Source organism: Taeniopygia guttata, chromosome 1 (assembly GCF_048771995.1).
Source record: "Taeniopygia guttata chromosome 1, bTaeGut7.mat, whole genome shotgun sequence".
Classification (NCBI taxonomy): domain Eukaryota; kingdom Metazoa; phylum Chordata; class Aves; order Passeriformes; family Estrildidae; genus Taeniopygia; species Taeniopygia guttata.
Genome location: NC_133024.1, coordinates 85,169,159 through 85,186,393, shown reverse-complemented (window position 1 = coordinate 85,186,393; position 17,235 = coordinate 85,169,159). Strand labels below are relative to the sequence as shown.

At 41.6% G+C, this 17,235-nt stretch overlaps 2 protein-coding genes across 7 annotated transcripts in view; one reads left to right on the top strand and one right to left on the bottom strand.

The window, feature by feature from the left end:
- REV1 (REV1 DNA directed polymerase) overlaps positions 1-3,169 on the top strand; it is a 55,479-nt gene extending 52,310 nt beyond the window's left edge. For all 6 annotated transcript variants that reach the window (XM_072932556.1, XM_030278432.4, XM_030278425.4 and 3 more), the window contains 3 exons: positions 72-231; positions 1,099-1,201; positions 2,749-3,169. In XM_072932556.1, the coding sequence (XP_072788657.1) occupies positions 72-231; positions 1,099-1,201; positions 2,749-2,860 (375 nt within the window). In that variant the 3' untranslated portion in view covers positions 2,861-3,169. The remainder of the gene's footprint in view (positions 1-71; positions 232-1,098; positions 1,202-2,748) is intronic.
- Positions 3,170-5,331: 2,162 nt separating this feature from the next.
- EIF5B (eukaryotic translation initiation factor 5B) overlaps positions 5,332-17,235 on the bottom strand; it is a 34,489-nt gene continuing 22,585 nt past the window's right edge. The window contains exons 14-24 of the mRNA XM_030278414.4: positions 16,173-16,314; positions 14,504-14,635; positions 13,677-13,859; positions 13,392-13,553; positions 11,667-11,798; positions 10,221-10,352; positions 10,035-10,111; positions 9,761-9,925; positions 8,631-8,769; positions 7,939-8,100; positions 5,332-7,081 (exon numbers count right to left, since the gene is read on the bottom strand). Of these exons, the coding sequence (XP_030134274.4) occupies positions 6,974-7,081; positions 7,939-8,100; positions 8,631-8,769; positions 9,761-9,925; positions 10,035-10,111; positions 10,221-10,352; positions 11,667-11,798; positions 13,392-13,553; positions 13,677-13,859; positions 14,504-14,635; positions 16,173-16,314 (1,534 nt within the window). The 3' untranslated portion in view covers positions 5,332-6,973. The remainder of the gene's footprint in view (positions 7,082-7,938; positions 8,101-8,630; positions 8,770-9,760; positions 9,926-10,034; positions 10,112-10,220; positions 10,353-11,666; positions 11,799-13,391; positions 13,554-13,676; positions 13,860-14,503; positions 14,636-16,172; positions 16,315-17,235) is intronic.

Below are 17,235 nucleotides of genomic sequence, written 5' to 3'. Positions count from 1 at the left end.
TTACCTCTGTATGTATATGGTGCTCCCATATTTGTCAGACTGAGCATTATCCACTTCCATGTTTGGAACAGGCAGAAGCAGTTCCATCAACTTCAGATTCTGCAGGCCCATCAGCTCTGCAGACGGAGCAGCAGCCAGGCTCGTTCAGGCCACAAGCCCCAAACCTCGCTGGAGCTGTGGAATTCAACGATGTGAAGACGCTGTTGAAAGAGTGGATCACGACAATCTCAGGTGCGGGATGTCGCACTGGCTGACCTTGCAGTGCATCACAAAGAAAACTGCTTAGAGTAGGCTTTTTGTACTTCCTTTCTCCTTCCCTCTTCTTTTTGCTGCTTATTTTTCACAGTACTCTTGAAATCTTACTGCCTTGGCAGTCTTGGAAGAACTTGATTCTTTCTACCAGTTGTTACTCTGTGGCTTTGCCAGCTCCCCTGTCTCGCTTAACATCATGAAAAGTAAAATGATCTCTCTTCAAGCCTGGCCATTGTCCTGTGCCTCAATGTTACTTGTGTCTGAGGTTTACTGTATTTTTCCAACATATTGCAACCACTAAGATGAAAGTTCTTGAAAGGGAATTCATTTTCTTGTGTGTAGATCTCTTCTTAGCGGCAAAGGAGTGCAGTGTTTGGAGTATTGTCAAAATAAATGCTGGGAAGAACCCCAGATAAAAAAAGCTGCACAACTGTGACATTCTTGCTAAATTGTGATTTGAATTAGTTCAAACAAATAGCAACTCCTTAAAACCTTGGGAAATTTGAGCTTCCTGCCCTAGACATTATTATTCTCCTAAGAGTTTCAAAACAGCCATTGCATTTTAAATCCCAGTCTCTTTTCCCTTTGGTTACTGTTAGCTTTGCTGTCAGTTGTTCTTACTGAAAAAAAATATGTCTACAAGACAGGCATGTCAGGACCCTGCAGTCCAGTTATGGGCAAAGCTTCTGATGTTGGGAAGATGTGTGAGAATACAGAAATTGTCAGGTGGGCCCCTAATATGCTGACACTGCAGAATTTTTTTCTATTGTATTCCCATTATTCTGTGATTATATTCTAAGTATACTTAGAGAAAATATCTAATTTTTAATTTTTTTTTAATTACAGATCCTATGGAAGAAGACATTCTACAGGTTGTGAAATACTGTACTGATCTAATAGAAGAAAAAGACTTAGAAAAGTTAGATCTGGTTGTTAAGTACATGAAAAGGTAACTTAATTGCTCGTATTTGTGAACTTCAGACTATTTCTGTTAGAATTTATACACTAGATGCTGCATTGTGAGTCCATTAACCCATTAGACATTCCACTGATGAATGGTTTTAAGTTTGAAAACTGGGGTTGAGGGAAGGAGTTGGAACATTAAAATAGGTAATTTGTGAAAAATTAAGAGTAATATTTTGTAGTAATTCATAGAATCACAGAATGCTTTGGATTGAAAGGGAGCCTAAGGATCACCTAGGCCCAAGACCCCTGTCATGGGCAGGGACTTCTTCCACTAGACCAGGTTGCTCAGAGCTCCATCCAGCCTGGCCTTGAACACTTCCAGGGATGGGGAATCCACAGCCCCTCTGGGCAACAATTTCTAGACAAAGATTGTAGTTTTCATCAGCATTGTCCCTTTTTTTCATCGTGTTTTTGTTCATTTTTTTTCATGGTATCTCTAGAACAGATTTCATTCTCTTGCTGTATCCAGATTCTGTCTCACCTCCAGCCTTTAAATGCATTCCTGTTACTTTGTAATTGTGCTCCTATTTCTCTTCCCATGAGTTTATGAGGTTTTAATTCATTTATGACTTGATTACTACCTAAAGCTTAACCATGGGGCTCAGTTTTCTAGGTTTTAGATCTGCAAAATATGTTTCACAAAATGAGTCAACACCAAAAAGACTACAGAAGTGTAGGAAGTTCACTGGGCTTTTGTATTATGGGATATCTTTAGGCCTTGGAAAATGCCAAATACACTGTGCAATGAACTTTTTCATTAAATCTGTATAGTAAATTCTTTATAAATTCAGAATTGTCAGAATATCCCATTCCTGGTCCCTGCATGTTGGATCGGCACTGATGGCAATGTGTCTCTCCAAAGGGCTCACGCTCACCCATGATGCTATACCCTCCAAAGCTCTGAGTGTAGGAACCCTCTGCTCTCCTGCACTACAGGGATCTAGAAGGCAGACTGAGTGCAGAGCTGCTTTGTTTTCCTTGGGCAGTTCCTTCATTCGCTTCTTGTAGCTGCTGATCATGAGAGTAACTCGCATCATAGGGAGAACTCACAGTTCTCTGTGGATTTTGTTTGTAGCAATAAATATAAAAAATAAAAAATGAACATAAAAAATAATATAATGCCCCAAACCCTATTATTTAAATGTATTGATTGCACTTGGCATTTGTTAGAAATAGAGAAATATTGTCTTGGGATGAGGAAGTAAAGATCAGGATTCAGAAGCTTGCCATTTCTTGTCTTCAGTAGGCAGTTGGTGGAAGGTCACCCACTACTTAATTCACACACTCACAGCACTACCAGATGCCAGCATTCACAAGCTGCTGTGACACTGCTCACACCAGGAATTTGTGCTGTTAAGTAAGGCTCGGTGTGTTTAAGTAGAGAGGGAGGGCTTTACTAGGACTGAATCAAAATTCCATTTGTGGGGAACTGTTGCGATCTTGTTTTCCAGTGTGAAGACCAAAAATTATTGTAAAAAGGACTGGTTCTGTAATGGTAATTTTCAGCCTCTTCTTCCTTTTCCTCTTCAGGTTAATGCAGTCATCTGTGGAATCGGTTTGGAATATGGCATTTGACTTCATTCTTGACAATGTTCAGGTAGTTTTACAACAAACTTACGGAAGCACATTAAAAGTTATCTGAACTTGTAGTAAAGAGCTTGATGAGAGCCTGGAGCTCTCTGCTAGCTGTGCCATAAGTGCTTGTGAGGTATTTGCAAAGTGCATGATAGTAATGCCCTGAGTTTTTATAATTTCAAATTTCTTTTTAAACAACAAAGTGTTTTGTACATTTCTTTTCAGAAAGTGCCAAATTTGTCAGTATTGCATGTAAATAATTGTGTTAAAATTCTTTTATTGTAGTATAGAATCTATTTACAAAATGTTTGTTTATAAAGTTTTATGGATTTTTACAGTGAAGTGTTTACAGTTGTTTAATAAAGAACTGTATGTATATTTTCGTACTGATTCTATTTTGTGATGCTTCAGTTTGAATATAGTGAACCCCTTTTACTAAAGCTGCAGCTTTGATTCATTTCACAAAGTTTTACACAGTGCACTGCCTCAACACAGGGAGGAGGCTGCTGTACAGGCACCCGGCCACTTTTTGTTTCTTCTCCACTAACGTTATTACATATTTTAAGCTGAGGGAAGAATATTAGTTCATTTTCAGTTTCATCCTTCAGAGATTCAAGCCAGGGTGGCCCAGCCACTCCTGAAGCACACACAGGATGTCAGCTGAAGCCTGGGTGCTGTCTGACCTTGGGTGTCCTGTTACGTCTCACGTGCTTCTGGAGGAAGGCAAGTTACCCCAAAAAGCAGCACCGTAAAGGAGGAGGGAGTAGCCAATACGGAGCATTGGTCAAGCGTGCATCCATCCTCTACATTGCCCCTTATTCAAGATAGAGACACGTGTAAAACACCACCATTCTCCCCAGCCTGTGGCATGCATTTCCTTCATGCGGCATAACAAAACAGGTTCTAGGGAGTGGCTGAGACAAAATAAACCATCCCATCACTGTGTCCCTGCCTGGGGGCTGAGCTTATGTTTCGGGCAAGTCTGCTTTTCACAGGTGTGTACCAGCCTCACACAGTTGTACTTGGCCCAAGACGCTCAACAAGGCTGTTCAGGGATCTGGAGAGAATGAAGAACACTTGACAAAAACCAAGTTGGTAAGAAAAACCTCTTCTGAAGAAATTATAGGGGGAGGTGAGAAGTATCCCACATAATGCTGGGCGTAGAATTGAGAGCAGGAATGTAATTTAAATGGAAGCACCTTGCCTAGCACAGGGCAGGAGCTGCTGCACTCAGAGCAGCTGCAGCTGCCAGTACAGCTGGGGCAGAGAAAGCTGTGTGGTACCTCCCTGTCTGCAGCACAGCTTACAGCAGTGGCAGCAGGGTTTTAGCTTTAGGTTGTGACCTTGGCTTCCTCCTACCAAACACTGGGAGAGGTACCAACCTCTACAGCCAGGTGATGGATGAGGAAAGGGCAAGGAGATGTCACTTCCCATGATATCAGTACAGCTTTTCCTTAAATCTCCTGTACCATCCTCAGGGAGAAGCTGATGAAGTACAGGCTGGAGAGAGAGAAGTTTACTGCAAACTGGGCAGGCAGGCCCTGGGCGTGGTGGTCAGTGGTACAAAGTCCTGTTAGAGGCCAGGCCCAAGTGGCACCCAGAGCCAGTACCAGGTCCAGTCCTATTCATCACCTTTGTAAAGGACCTGGGTGGTGCAGCCTCAGAACGTTTCTGATGTCTCAGGGTGGGCTGAGAGGGCAGGGGCTCCTGCTTCCAGGGACCCCGCAGGTGCTGGGAACCTCGTGAGGTTCAGCACAGAGGTGCCAGGCTCTGCTCCCACGGAGGGAGGGGCCAGCTCTGCAGTAAGGCCGGGGCTTGCTCGGCACAGCACAGGCAGCTGCCAGGCTGCAGGAGGAACATCCCCAGGAGTCAAGGCAGGAGCTCGATTGCTCTGCTCTGCACTGAGAGCAGCTGCAGTGCTGAGCCCTGTGCTGGGCCCTGGTACGAGAGGCACAGAGCAATGCTCAAAGGCAGGCCCCAGTGGTGCCAGTGGGAGCAGAGCTTCTCCCACAGCACAAGGAGGGCAGAGAGCACGGACCTTGAGCAGGCTGAGTCTGATCCATGTGAATGATCACCTGATGGTGCTCATTTCCCTGCATCCAGTCATCGATACCATCATGTCTAGAGAGATGGACATTGTCTGAACCAACATCTCTTAAGTTTCCATTAGTTTCCAGGTCGAGTCTTTTGGACCCCCTTCAGTTCCTGCTTTGGAAGCTGCTTTTTACCTTTGCCTTGGTTTAGAAAAACCAGCACATCAACTGCTCACATCAAGGCAGGTATTGCTGAAACTCAAGCAGGTATTTTACCAGTCAGGTTTCAGGTACAGCCCTAGTTTTGGAACTGGTGCTCAGACAGTTTAAAATTGGCATCTTTAAAAGAACTCAGCATTAATTAACTGTCAGGCTATTTTAAGTTCCACAGCAGGAGCCTGCCAAAGGAGCGTTATCTGTTTCCCAAAGACTTTATCTGTGCAAAGAACACCCTTGGGGATTTGAGGGAACAAAGAAGAATATGTTGACCACACTCTTAGACATCTATGTTCTTAAGAACTTTTTATTAGTGTAGTTTTCATGATTGCATAGTTTGCAAAATAAAATTTTAACAATTAAATGCAGTCTCCTCCCTCTGATCATTGTGTTCACCCACTGATGGGAAGTTGCACCACACACCAACCATAGTGAAAAGGTCCTTTGTAATGGCAAGTTTAAAGTCTAACCAAAAAAAAAAAAAATCCAGAAAGTTCAATTCCGTTTGCAAAGGAGGAAAGTTACTAAATGTTCCTTTGCAATGGAGTCCACATAATCTCAATCATAACATTCAGATTTTTCCAACACAAAAAATAATCCAAGTGACAGAAGAAATCTGATCAAACTGCATGTTGAGCGTTAAACTCTTGTAAGTATCTTAAATGCTAAAAATCTCAGCTGCATAAACAATCCTTGCTTTTGTTTCAGCTTGTGCTTTTGAAGAGTGTTTGTTTTGCTCCCATCAACATGAGCTGCAAGTTACCCAGAGACAGCCTCAGCAAGAATACCTCAAACTGTCATTCCAGGCAGGGAGGCAGGGGGGTTAGGAAAATGCTGGGATTACAGTGACTCCAGGTCATCACAAACATCTGCGCTGGACTAGTTCAGACCCACGCTGTCAGGTGACTCCACAGCTGTGATGCAGCAGCCAAAGTCACGGCTCCGGGCTGGCAGCTGTTGGCAGGTGCTCACACCCCTGAGCAGCAGCTGGAGAGGAGATGGCAGCTCTGAGCTCCTCCGGGAGTTGTGCCGTGCTAAACGCCTGGCTTGCACTCCTGTGCCTCGGGAACACTGACATCACCACCTTGAGCACACAGGAAGTGCATTCTGAGGAGGCAACGCCTTTGCTGGAACAGCCTCCACCCTTCTGCCAAGCACAGAGAGGCAAGAGGACCCCTGCCTGGCCTTTGCACGTTTGCCACAGCCCAAGAAGAGAAATTTTGATTACTGAAGCAAACTGTAAAACAAATGGGCTGCTATGTCCATCTCCTTTATTTGTGGCTCTGCATTATAATGATTACAGGTTGACTTCCATGAACTGTACAAGCAGAAAAAGGTGGGCAGCTATGCTTTACAACATTGTTTCACACAAAGCAAACAGAGATACCCAATTGCCTAATTTTCTATTTTAAAAAACTCTATAGGCACAAAGCAGAAGAATGTTGGAAAAGAAAGTCAAGGAAAGAGGTATGCATAAATAAAGAAGTATTTCTTACATCAAAAATGTTCTGAGAATCACAAAGTCTGCAGAAGCTTGGTTAATCAGATACTGCAGTACTGCTCTCATCAGTATAAAAGTGAAAGAGCTTTAGTTCTGTAATAAAAATTCAATTTCTTTTATTTTGGAGAGAAGGAGGGAGAAAGGGTGGAAGGAAGGTGTAAGAGAGGGAAGGGCAAACTTTAAAACAGCAGCCAGTATTAGGAAGGGTAATAGGAGAGGTGAACAGGCACATTGGAACCATGGGAACATGTAAATTGACCACTGTCAAACCAGTGTAAATTTCTTGGTTTCTCATGGAAAACATTTTATCCACATATTTTCCTCCCAAACATATATCCAACACTGTCTTCCATATAGGACTTTGTTGGTAATTTTTTTAGTAACAGGAAGAGTGCATTTATTCCTGCCTCCCCATTGCTGTAGAAATTATCTAGATGATTTCAAACACTTTCTTCAGTTCTACTATAAGCTGCCAGTCAGACTTCTGCATCTCATCCCTGAACCAGTCCTTCAGAGCATCGATGGACTGACGGCTGATCTGAAACACACAAGACAAACCTGTCAGAAACACGGAGGAATTAACAGCAGCTTTCAGCACACTGGAAACAGTTATTCTGAAGAAAAGACAGTCTGCACACCAGGTACACTCGTTCAAAGCCCCCATTTGCTACTGATTAGCTGAATGACACACTTTGTTTCCCTTCATTTCTCCTCACACCATGTCCCTTGTCTGGAGGGACTGCAGCTGGACAGACCATCCCAAACCTTATGCTGCAAGGCAAGAACTGGAGAGGTCTCCTGCTTCCACCAGGGCCTACAGGACCAGCAATCCCAGCCTGTCCCTCTCCCAGGCCCTACTTGCCCTTCATTGGTGGGCATACACCCCTGGCACATGTGTGGCAGGAGGTGTCCTATGACATAGTGGCTAAAGCAGTTGGGAAGGTGGAGAGCTCTGGCTTTACTTCCAACAGCAAAAGATGGAGCAAAGGATCATCTCATTCAAGCCCAGTGCCACACAGTCAGAGCAACTGGAGGATCGCTATTTGTTGTGCCATTTCAAGCACAGGCTGTGGTGCCCTGGAGGACTGCTGAGCTCTGTACAAACAGTTGGCAAATAGTGAGTGTGGCATTTTGCCCTCTCAGGTGCTCTGAGCTGCAAAGTCTTTGCAGCCACAGCACCTCCTTCCTTTAGGCCTCTGCAGAGGCACCACTACAGACCTCAAACCACAGCTCCAGAGACTTGGGCCGCACGATGCACACACACACCCTCCCAAGTGCTTGTCAGTCTGTGACAGAAGGCTCCTCCCCTGTTTCTGATGCTTCATGCTACATTTCCACTTGAAGCAAGCTGCCACTCTGTCCTAAGCCCTCTCCACAAACGCAGACTGCTCTTACCTTGCTGACGAGGATATCTGTTGCTTCAAAATGTCGTCCATACATTTTAGGTGATTCCCCAGGAATAGGTTCTATTTTAACACAAACTTCTTGGCCTTTCTTTGCAACATCCACTGGTTTGTGGTTTATTTCAATACTTGTAACTATTCCAATTTCAACAAACTGTAATACAATGAAGCAGCTGTAACACATCCACCAAACCTCTGTGCACAAACCCTTCTCTAAACTCCTCTCTGTAGGCACAGACTTGCAGGAAGCGCAGCACTGGCAGAGCTGCCGCCTCAGCACAGGCAAGCAAAACGCACAGCACAGCAAGCGCTCCATCCCACAAAGGGCAGGGACACCAATACCTCATCTGGTGCATCAGCTGGTTGGCCCTTAAAATCTCAGGAGTTGGTTGTCCCCTTTTTTAGCTACCAGGTAGGACAATTTTGCCCATTACTCAGTAGCAGAGCACAAAACCAGCAGGTGCCCTCCAGCCACACCTCCTGTGCCCTGCTCCAGGGCTCAACTCTTCTGGCAGAAAGCAGTGAGATATCTGAGCACCAGAAGAAAGACTCGGTCTGCAAGTCTGACCCTCATCTCCCACCAGCAATCTGTGCACTGAGGAAATGCATGCAAGCACTCTATGGTGCAGCATCCCAGGAACTACCAGCTGGATCAAACATGCAGTGGGAAGAGCCCTTACTTACATTTTTGCTAGGTACACACATGGGAGTCCCCTGCTTCACCTGGCCGGCCTCCACCACGACACCCATCACTATTGGGTCACGAGAATTGAAAATGAACTGAGGGAGTATTTTCAACTTGCATGGAAACACTGCTATATGCCTGGAAGATGACAAGAAAAAGCACTTTGAAAGATACACTGGAACGGTGGATGTAACATTAACAGTTCTGCCTTCCCCCACACTTTTTGGGCATTTATTCTAGGAGTGTTACTTGGAGAAAAGCAGGGGAAAAAAAAAAAACTATTTTCCAATCTTGCTAATTCTAGTCCATACCTGTTCTTCAAGAACTACAAGGAGCAATAATCATTCATGCCTGGCATGGATTTTAATTTGACAGGCTTGAGCACTCAACTTTGACCAAGACCAAAGGAGCAGTAATTTTACAGTGTAATTACAGCCTCACAAGAACGCAGTAATAGAAATACTACTCCCTGAACTCCAGAATTTCAAGGTGATTTTTTTTTTTGCCAAGTGAACAAACACATTTAAAAGCTGAGCTAAATAAACTCAAGTTGGGATCAATATGAAACAAAATACATTTTCATTTATTTTGACGGTCCTTATTTTACTGAAGGCCACCCAATGACACATGATTCCAAAAATTAATTTTGGGTCCCTATAAATCCTTGAATGATTACATATTCATGTTACTGCAGTCAGAATTAAGCCCTCTATACTGGGATCCCATGAATATGAAACAACACAATCCAAATCCTTTTAGTTTTGTTTTTTTTTTTTAATTCTGCAAGACTAACCCATCTGCCACAATCCAGGAAGAGAAGCCAAGTATGGAAAGCAAACTGTAATAAAACACTCCATATTATACAACAGTTTTGGCTGAATCCTGAATCTGCTGCACAGCTTTCACAGCTCTCACCCTAGTAGGTCTAATCCAGATCTAAACAATTAGACTGGAGCACTGAATTCTTGAAAACTATAAATTTATTGTCCTACCATTTTCCTCCTATCCTCCCTTTCCATCATAACCAAATGCTTAGGAATAAGGAAACAAGTAGTTAAATGCAGCTTCATTTATACTAAAGAGAGACACTAATTTGGAAAACATCCAGATCACAACTGCTCATACTTACTTGAATTCCTCTTGTTTCTGTTTTTTGTAATCTTGTCTGTATTTTGTGAAGGCATCAAATAAGTGATAAATTATTTCAGCACTAAAGATCCGAACTCCTAAGCTATCAGCCATCTCCTGTGCGTCACGTTCAATCCTCACATCGAACGCCAGAATGACGGCGTACCTGCAGGGAACAGCCCAACAGTTCACCAGCTCACCACAGACCCAGAGCAGGCCAGGCCTGCCTGCAGCACCATGCACATTTATCAGCACAGTAAAGCAAAGCTACTTACTGTGGGTCATGCTCCAACATAACTGATGCCTTCATAACATCTTTTTTATGGACAGGACCTATATTAATTCCTGAATACTGTTGAAGAAAACCACAAAAATCAAGTTACTAATCTCTGAGTGAAAAGGAAACATTTACTGACTAAACACAGAATCAATGGCATCAGACAAAGCACAGTAGTACTTACTGGCACTTCTGATGTTTTAAGAAATTCAAGTAATGCCTCTAAAGAGCCTAAAGTAGAAGCCTGGACATAAACACCTTTCTCTTCTAATTTGATTGCATTCAGTGTTTGCTTCAGCTCATGTATTAGTTCATCCTTTAGGGAAAAAAAAAAAAAAAAAACAGGAGAGAAAAAAGCAAGTTTTAGTTCTCTTGCTATTTATGCCTCAGGGTACAAAATCTTCCTGTTCATGAGTTGCTGAAAACATGCAACAGCCATGGTGATAGGTCCCAAGTGACAGAGCTGCAGCGTAAATCATACACAGCCTGTGAGACACTGACTGTTTCTGGCATTAGAAAAGCCCGAGCTGAACTAGACCTGAGGATTCTGTAGGAAGATGATCATATAAAACTGAGCAGATGCCCACCTTCAGAGCTGGTAACATTTCTCTGCAGACTACACATCACTTTCCCCAGCACTACAAGTTTCTGTTGGCAAGGCTGAGCAAACACATGGCCCACACTGTGTGGCAATGCCTTCAGCTGCCTGAGGATCAATGACAAAAGCCGACGTCTAAAATCACGAGCTGGAAAGGGTCCTGAATACTCTTTAGGCCTGGGTACCAGACAGGATGCAAGAGCAGCAAAGCCAACGTGTTGCTTTTAGAGAAGGGAAAAAGCCACACTTTTCAGAGCCTATGCCTTCTAACCTCAAACACTTAAGTCTCTTCCTCTGGCAGATGAATGGGTTTTGCCACTGACTTTTAGCCATTGTGTATATACTACCAGTAGTACACTTGAAGTAAATATTCGTAGGGACCCACCAACAAGGTCTATGACTGGACATCCCAAAAGTTCAACCTCCCTTCAAAGGCACAAATAAGTAGACAAAAAACTAAAGGAAGACTATGATTAAAAGCAAATTAGCAATGTGTAAATTGGCAACGTGTAAATTAAAAGTAAATTAGCAAACTAACTTCCTGCCTTTGGAGAAGGCAAAACAGCCGTTTTGAGTTTAGGATAGCTACATCCTTTCCTCTACCATTTTTAACATGCAAGTCACAAAATAAATTTATTGCAAAAGTCTTAAATTAGCATTGCAATTAGGAGTTTACAGAACTCCACTAGTATATATGTACCTAATATAATTTGATTAGAATACATCCATAAATTACTACAAATACCAAATCAGTAATTAACAGAGTCAAACTATGCCATGATACTTGTTTTCAAACCTTATTCTAGCAGCAGAGACACCCCAGCAAAAGACCAGGAAAAAAACTAATGCTCAAGATACTAAAAACATCACGCAACCAAAGCTTCACATGGGCACAAGGCTAAAATATGTTACTGGAACAGTTTTTAAAACAACCAAAAAACCCAGTTATTTGCAAACTGAGCTCTCAACTTTTGAGTTTCATCACCAGAAAGCTCAAGTTACCCTCAGTGTGTTCAACATCAGCCACCTCACCTTGAGAACTGGGACTTCATCCTCTTTATGAGCTACAAGCAATGGCAAACCAGCCAAGGTTTTTTCCAAATCTTTCCCAAGAATCTTCACACCTTGAGCAGCAACAACCTCTTTGTGCTTTTCATACTGGTTCTGAAAAAGAGAATATACACACTAGCAAAGAGTTCTGTGCAGAGCAGCTGAAGAACACAGCAGAGAGCAGTGAAGTGCAGCAGCTCCCAACTTTCATCATGATCATCTTCAAAGTACTTTGGACTTGCACGTTTCAGTCCTCCTGCTCCTCTCCCTTCAGATACCCCCTGCACCTCTGCCAAAGTGGGCAGGGCACAGGGAAATCTTCTAAAAGCAGAGGAGGGGGCCAAAAGGAACATAGAGTAGAAAAAAGCAAGCAACAATAGGCAGCTCCTCACTAATAAAACCCCACAAATTCAGCCCCATAGGCAAGTGATGGGAAGATGCCAACAGCTTAACAAAAACACTAAGGCTTAGCTGACACACAGCTCAAGCCTCTCTGCAGGAAGGGCTGTCTCACTCTTCCACTGGTGGCCATCCAGCCTTCTCATGTGCATAATTCCATGTTCAATTTCCCAGGTTCTCTCCCCATCTAGGGGAACCTCAAAGATCTCCACTCAGAGCATGGCTCTAAGACATAACAAAACCAGCTATTTCTGAAGATCTTTAAATTGACGTTTGAAGGATTTTCTGGTTTGTTTCTTAATATTTTTTATTTAGATGTCCCACCCTTTTCTTAAAACTGCAAGGCAGCTTCCTTCCTCAATAAGCACTTTGTTCCTGCAAACCTCTATCCTTTAGCCCTCCACCCCAAAAATCTGAGTGTTATTTCAAGGATGACAATTCCAAATGAATGAGCTGAATTAAAATGCATCTTCACTGCCTGCCTCAAAAAAGCCTAACAGCTATGCTAGGTTTACTTCCCCAGCTCAGGTTCCCCAACCTGAAAGGCCTATCCTATTACATTCACCTAGGTTATCTATTTGATTTTCTTTGCCTTAAAAGAAGTCTGTGCAGATATTTATTCCTTCCCTTTTAAACAGGAAACATCAAAACATCTCTTTTCATCATCTTTGAATTGTATGCATTAGTTTTAATATACAAATTTTTTTTTCAGCCTTTTGATTCCGTGTCACCTCCTCATTTTATATAATGCCATGCAGGAAGATTTCAAATTCAGGGCTCAGGCTAATAGGACTAAGGCAGCAGAACCTGAAAACAGCTCCTGAAAACACCAAGAGGCTGCAAATTCTGCAGAATTCCTGGTCACTGCCACTCACCAATCAGCCTTAGAAACTCATGTGTTCACTTTTCTCAAATGTAAATGTATATGGGTTTTGTTACTAAAGAAAATCACTTCCATATTTTCTACATTATAACTAACTCAGAAGCCACTGTACCAGTACACTCCAGTTTCCATTTAGGATGAGTATCTCCCTCTCACATGTAGCCACATACTTGAATCCCTTATTAAAGCATACACACCCTAATCCTCCTTGCAAGGTAATTCCTTGATCGTTCTTTCTGCCACTGCTGTGACCACACCCCAACAGAAACATACAAGAACATTTGCACAAAAGACACCAGATGTCCCCTGCATTCTCCTTAAAGCCCCCCTTTAATATAACCACATTCTACTACATTCTCTTTTTATAAAGCTTGATTTAGTTTTTTCCTGGTTCTAAATGTCAGTACAGTAACCAGCTGCCATACCTTAACTCGTAGCTCCTTCATAGGAGGAGGCAGCAGCAGACCTCTAATCTGAGTCACGATAGGACCTTCTACCCCAGGAACAATAATGGTGTCTCCTTCTCTCAGACGTCCATTAATCAAAATAACATCTATGGTAGTGCCCATGCCTGGCAGTGCTTTAACCTGAATGAAAGGGGAAAAAAGTCACTTCCTATTTAAGCACCTCAAACACATTTTTTACCAGAAGGAAGGGTGCAGGGAAGGGAGAAAGTTCATATGAATTTCAAGAAAGAATTGCTGTATTACCTCCATGACTTGAGCTCTCAGCTCCTGACACTCAGCCAGTCTCTTGGTCAGCATGGTTTGTGTGAGCTCAACAAGAAGAGCTATCAGACTTCCCATGCCATCCCCTGTGTGAGCAGAGGTAGGTACAAGAGAAACAAAAGTGCGGGGATCCTTATTCTCATAAAACAAGGCAGCGTTCAAGCCCTGGAATCAGGATTAACAGTTATGTAGGGAAAAACACATCAGCATTGACAGTAACATTCAACCCTAGGCAAATACCACTGCATTTTTAAAATCCCAATTTAAAAAGCCAACACTATTACTGACAGAATGCTATGGAACATGAAGCCTCAATCCACACTTGGAAACAGTGTGGGATAATTCTACAAAGTTAATTACCCCATCTAGCTTCTAGACAGCATTGTATGTCACCAACAGAGGAAGCTCCCAGAACTGATGTGATTCATACCCTGCCAGCATCCAAGAGAAAGACACAGATGAGATTCTCTCAGGCTATTCCCAAAGAAAGAGAACAGTAACATAAAACTTCATCTGCTATTCATGACTCCATTGACCATGCACAGCAATTAGCTATTTTTCTCCAAACCAGCAGTAAGGATGGAGCAGTTAAAATTATGCAAAATGTAAAAACAACAAAGTTCAGTTTATGAGAGATTAATACCAATGTGTCAGAAGAGATGCAACAGTTTTCTTGATATTCCAAGTTGTTTTGAAGAAAGGGAAAAAAACAAAACAAAAACCACCCACTAGCCCAAAACAAATCACACCACACACCCACCCCTCTTTACTACCACGTTTAAACAAAGAACCTTGACTATTTCACCTACCTGTTTTGCAAATTCCACTATGATAGCTTTTGCACGTTCTTCGAATTCATCTTTCGTATTTTTTTTCTGCTTCTTTAAGGTAATAGCTACATCTGTATCTGGACTTTTTTTCCAGTCATATAACCTATCAATCTGGAAAATACAACAGTATGTCAACTTATGCAGTTTACTAGAAAGTGTCTTTATGCTTATGCCACATCATCAGTGAGAAATACTTTATTAAACAACTTAGCGAGCCATCTATCTGCCCCAGTAATCAAATTAAAGTGTTCTTTAGCTGCTATATTTAGCTCTGTTTATGTCAGGCGGTACTACAGAATAGCAATATTACTTCAGATTTCAAAAATTCAAGCTATAGTAATCTTTTTCATATGGAAAAGGTTTATATGCATAAATTACATCAAAATTAAAATAAAACATTAGAAGAGACCTCTTTATAGATTCACATACATACAAAAAAACCACAGAGGTGTTTGTGGTTTTTCCTGAAAAGAGACTACACCAGTTTTACAAAACTTCTAAAATTTACTGGTATATATGGACCCCTTCCCATGTTGCTACAGAGAAGGGACCAGAGTGGGGTTGTTCAAAAGACACAAGTATTTCAGAAACTCCTCCTCACAATAGCTGCCAAAGCAGGACAGACTTAGCCCAAAAATCTACAAAAATCAGACTTAGCCCAAAAATCAAAGCTACATCTTATTATAACCAGGTGAAATAATACAACTATAACTTAAAATGCAAGAGAAAACACAAGAGCTCTTAGCTATTTAATTTCAGGCTCACTGTAGGCCTTTGATGCCAACAATGAGAGTCAGGTCTTTGACCAAGAGGGAACTCTCTACTACTCTGCCATAAGGCCTGGACACCTCTCCATCCAAGAGGCTGTTTGCATTCTTTCAAAACGCAGCTGGTTTTGGCAATGAGATAATGGCCTCCTCAGTTCCAACCACCTTCAATCTTAGTGCTCCTTTCATTTTTGAAGTATATTGCAATTTGTATGCTGCACATGAATAGCCTTCTGACAGCTCTCCTTCAGCATGTCAGATGGCTTCCAAAGTCATTGGACATGAGTAATTTCCATATATATATAAAATAATTCATTGAGTCATCACAAACAGGCAGCATAATTTCTCATGCACAGGCTTTCTAAAAAAAGGGCAGAAAATAACTGGCTGATTTTCCATCTAATATAGCAAAGCCCAAAACACTTCCCACCAGTGATCAACATTACTGCTCCATGGCCTAAAGTCAGCTTGTCTTTAAGTCAAACTGACCAGTATCAGTGGCTGAAGTATGACTTGTCAACGTGAAGCTTGTGTTGGAATTTTATCAGAAAATGCACACAAATCTATATAAGTAGGCACAAGGGAAAAAAAACCCACAACTGAAGTACAACTTCCAGAAGTGTGAATCATATACAAAAGTTACATAAAGCAACAAAATTTACCAGTCAGGACGCCAAGAAATTCTGATTGTTCTGCAAAGCTCCCATAGAGCCATTGTGGTATCAAGGATACAGAAAAATGCAACACACAGGATCCAAGAACCACCCCTTCAGATTTTACACAAAACAATTCCAGTTCAAGGAAGAAAACAGAAAATTGTAAAATGCCAAATGCAGCATTAGAGTGGAGGAATATACTATTAGGATAGAAATCTATCCTACCTTGTTGAGAGCTACTATAAAGGGGCATTTCTTTGATTTCAACAGATTTATTGATTCAATTGTCTGTGGTTCCAAACCATGCATGATGTCAACTACAAGTATAGCAATATCACAAAGAGAGCTTCCTCTATTTCTTAGATTGCTGTGACATTAAAACACAGAAAAGAAAAATCAGTAATTTAGGAACAGAACCTTTATAAAAACACCAAGTATAAGGTCAAACTTACACTGACAAACAAAGCTAAAGCTCATCAGTTATTTCCCTTCAAAAATGTAAACTGTTCAAATGGCACTTTGTAATTTTCGTTTAACAAAATACATTAAAGAATGTGTAAGCAAAACTAAGAAATTATTACCCTCAAAGTTTTCATATTATTATATATTTTTACAATGTAAGATATATTCTGATCATTTTCTGAGCAACAATTGAGTCAGTTAAAGTGAAATGCAGGAGTGTAAAACCTGAACAAGACTTTTTTAATATACTGCATAAACACTAAGACTATAATGATTTTATACAATACAAGGTAAAGAGACTATCACATCTTTGTTGCCAAACAAAACCTGGCTAGAAGATGGAGAGCTGTAAGAGGTACTATGCCACGGTATTGATCTGAACATTACCAATTCAATGCCTTCAATTTTTACTGAAAAATGTCACATCAAAGTCTTAATCCTTCCGTTTCGAGATTTCACCCAAGATCTCAGTAAGTTCAGTTATGCATGCCATGTTTTACCCTTAAAAGCTGATTTAGTGGTTTGCCTGTCTGCCACTGGTGTTCCTCAAATGCATTTGATCTCTGCTAAGACTCAGATGACTTGTATAATTAGTAACTTCCAGTCTTACAAACTCAGTTACCATAACTGGGACACTATGAATGAGAGACTAGGAAAAAAATTTTAATTTTTCATAGCAGAGTATTTAAGTCACCTGAAATCCTCACCTTTTTTCCTCCAGCTAGCTTCCTGCTTCCATCTTTCCTCTTACACTAACTATTTATTTACATGCTTTTTTAGATATTCATGGCTCAATTGGCACGAAGACAGAAAATTAATCAGCTAT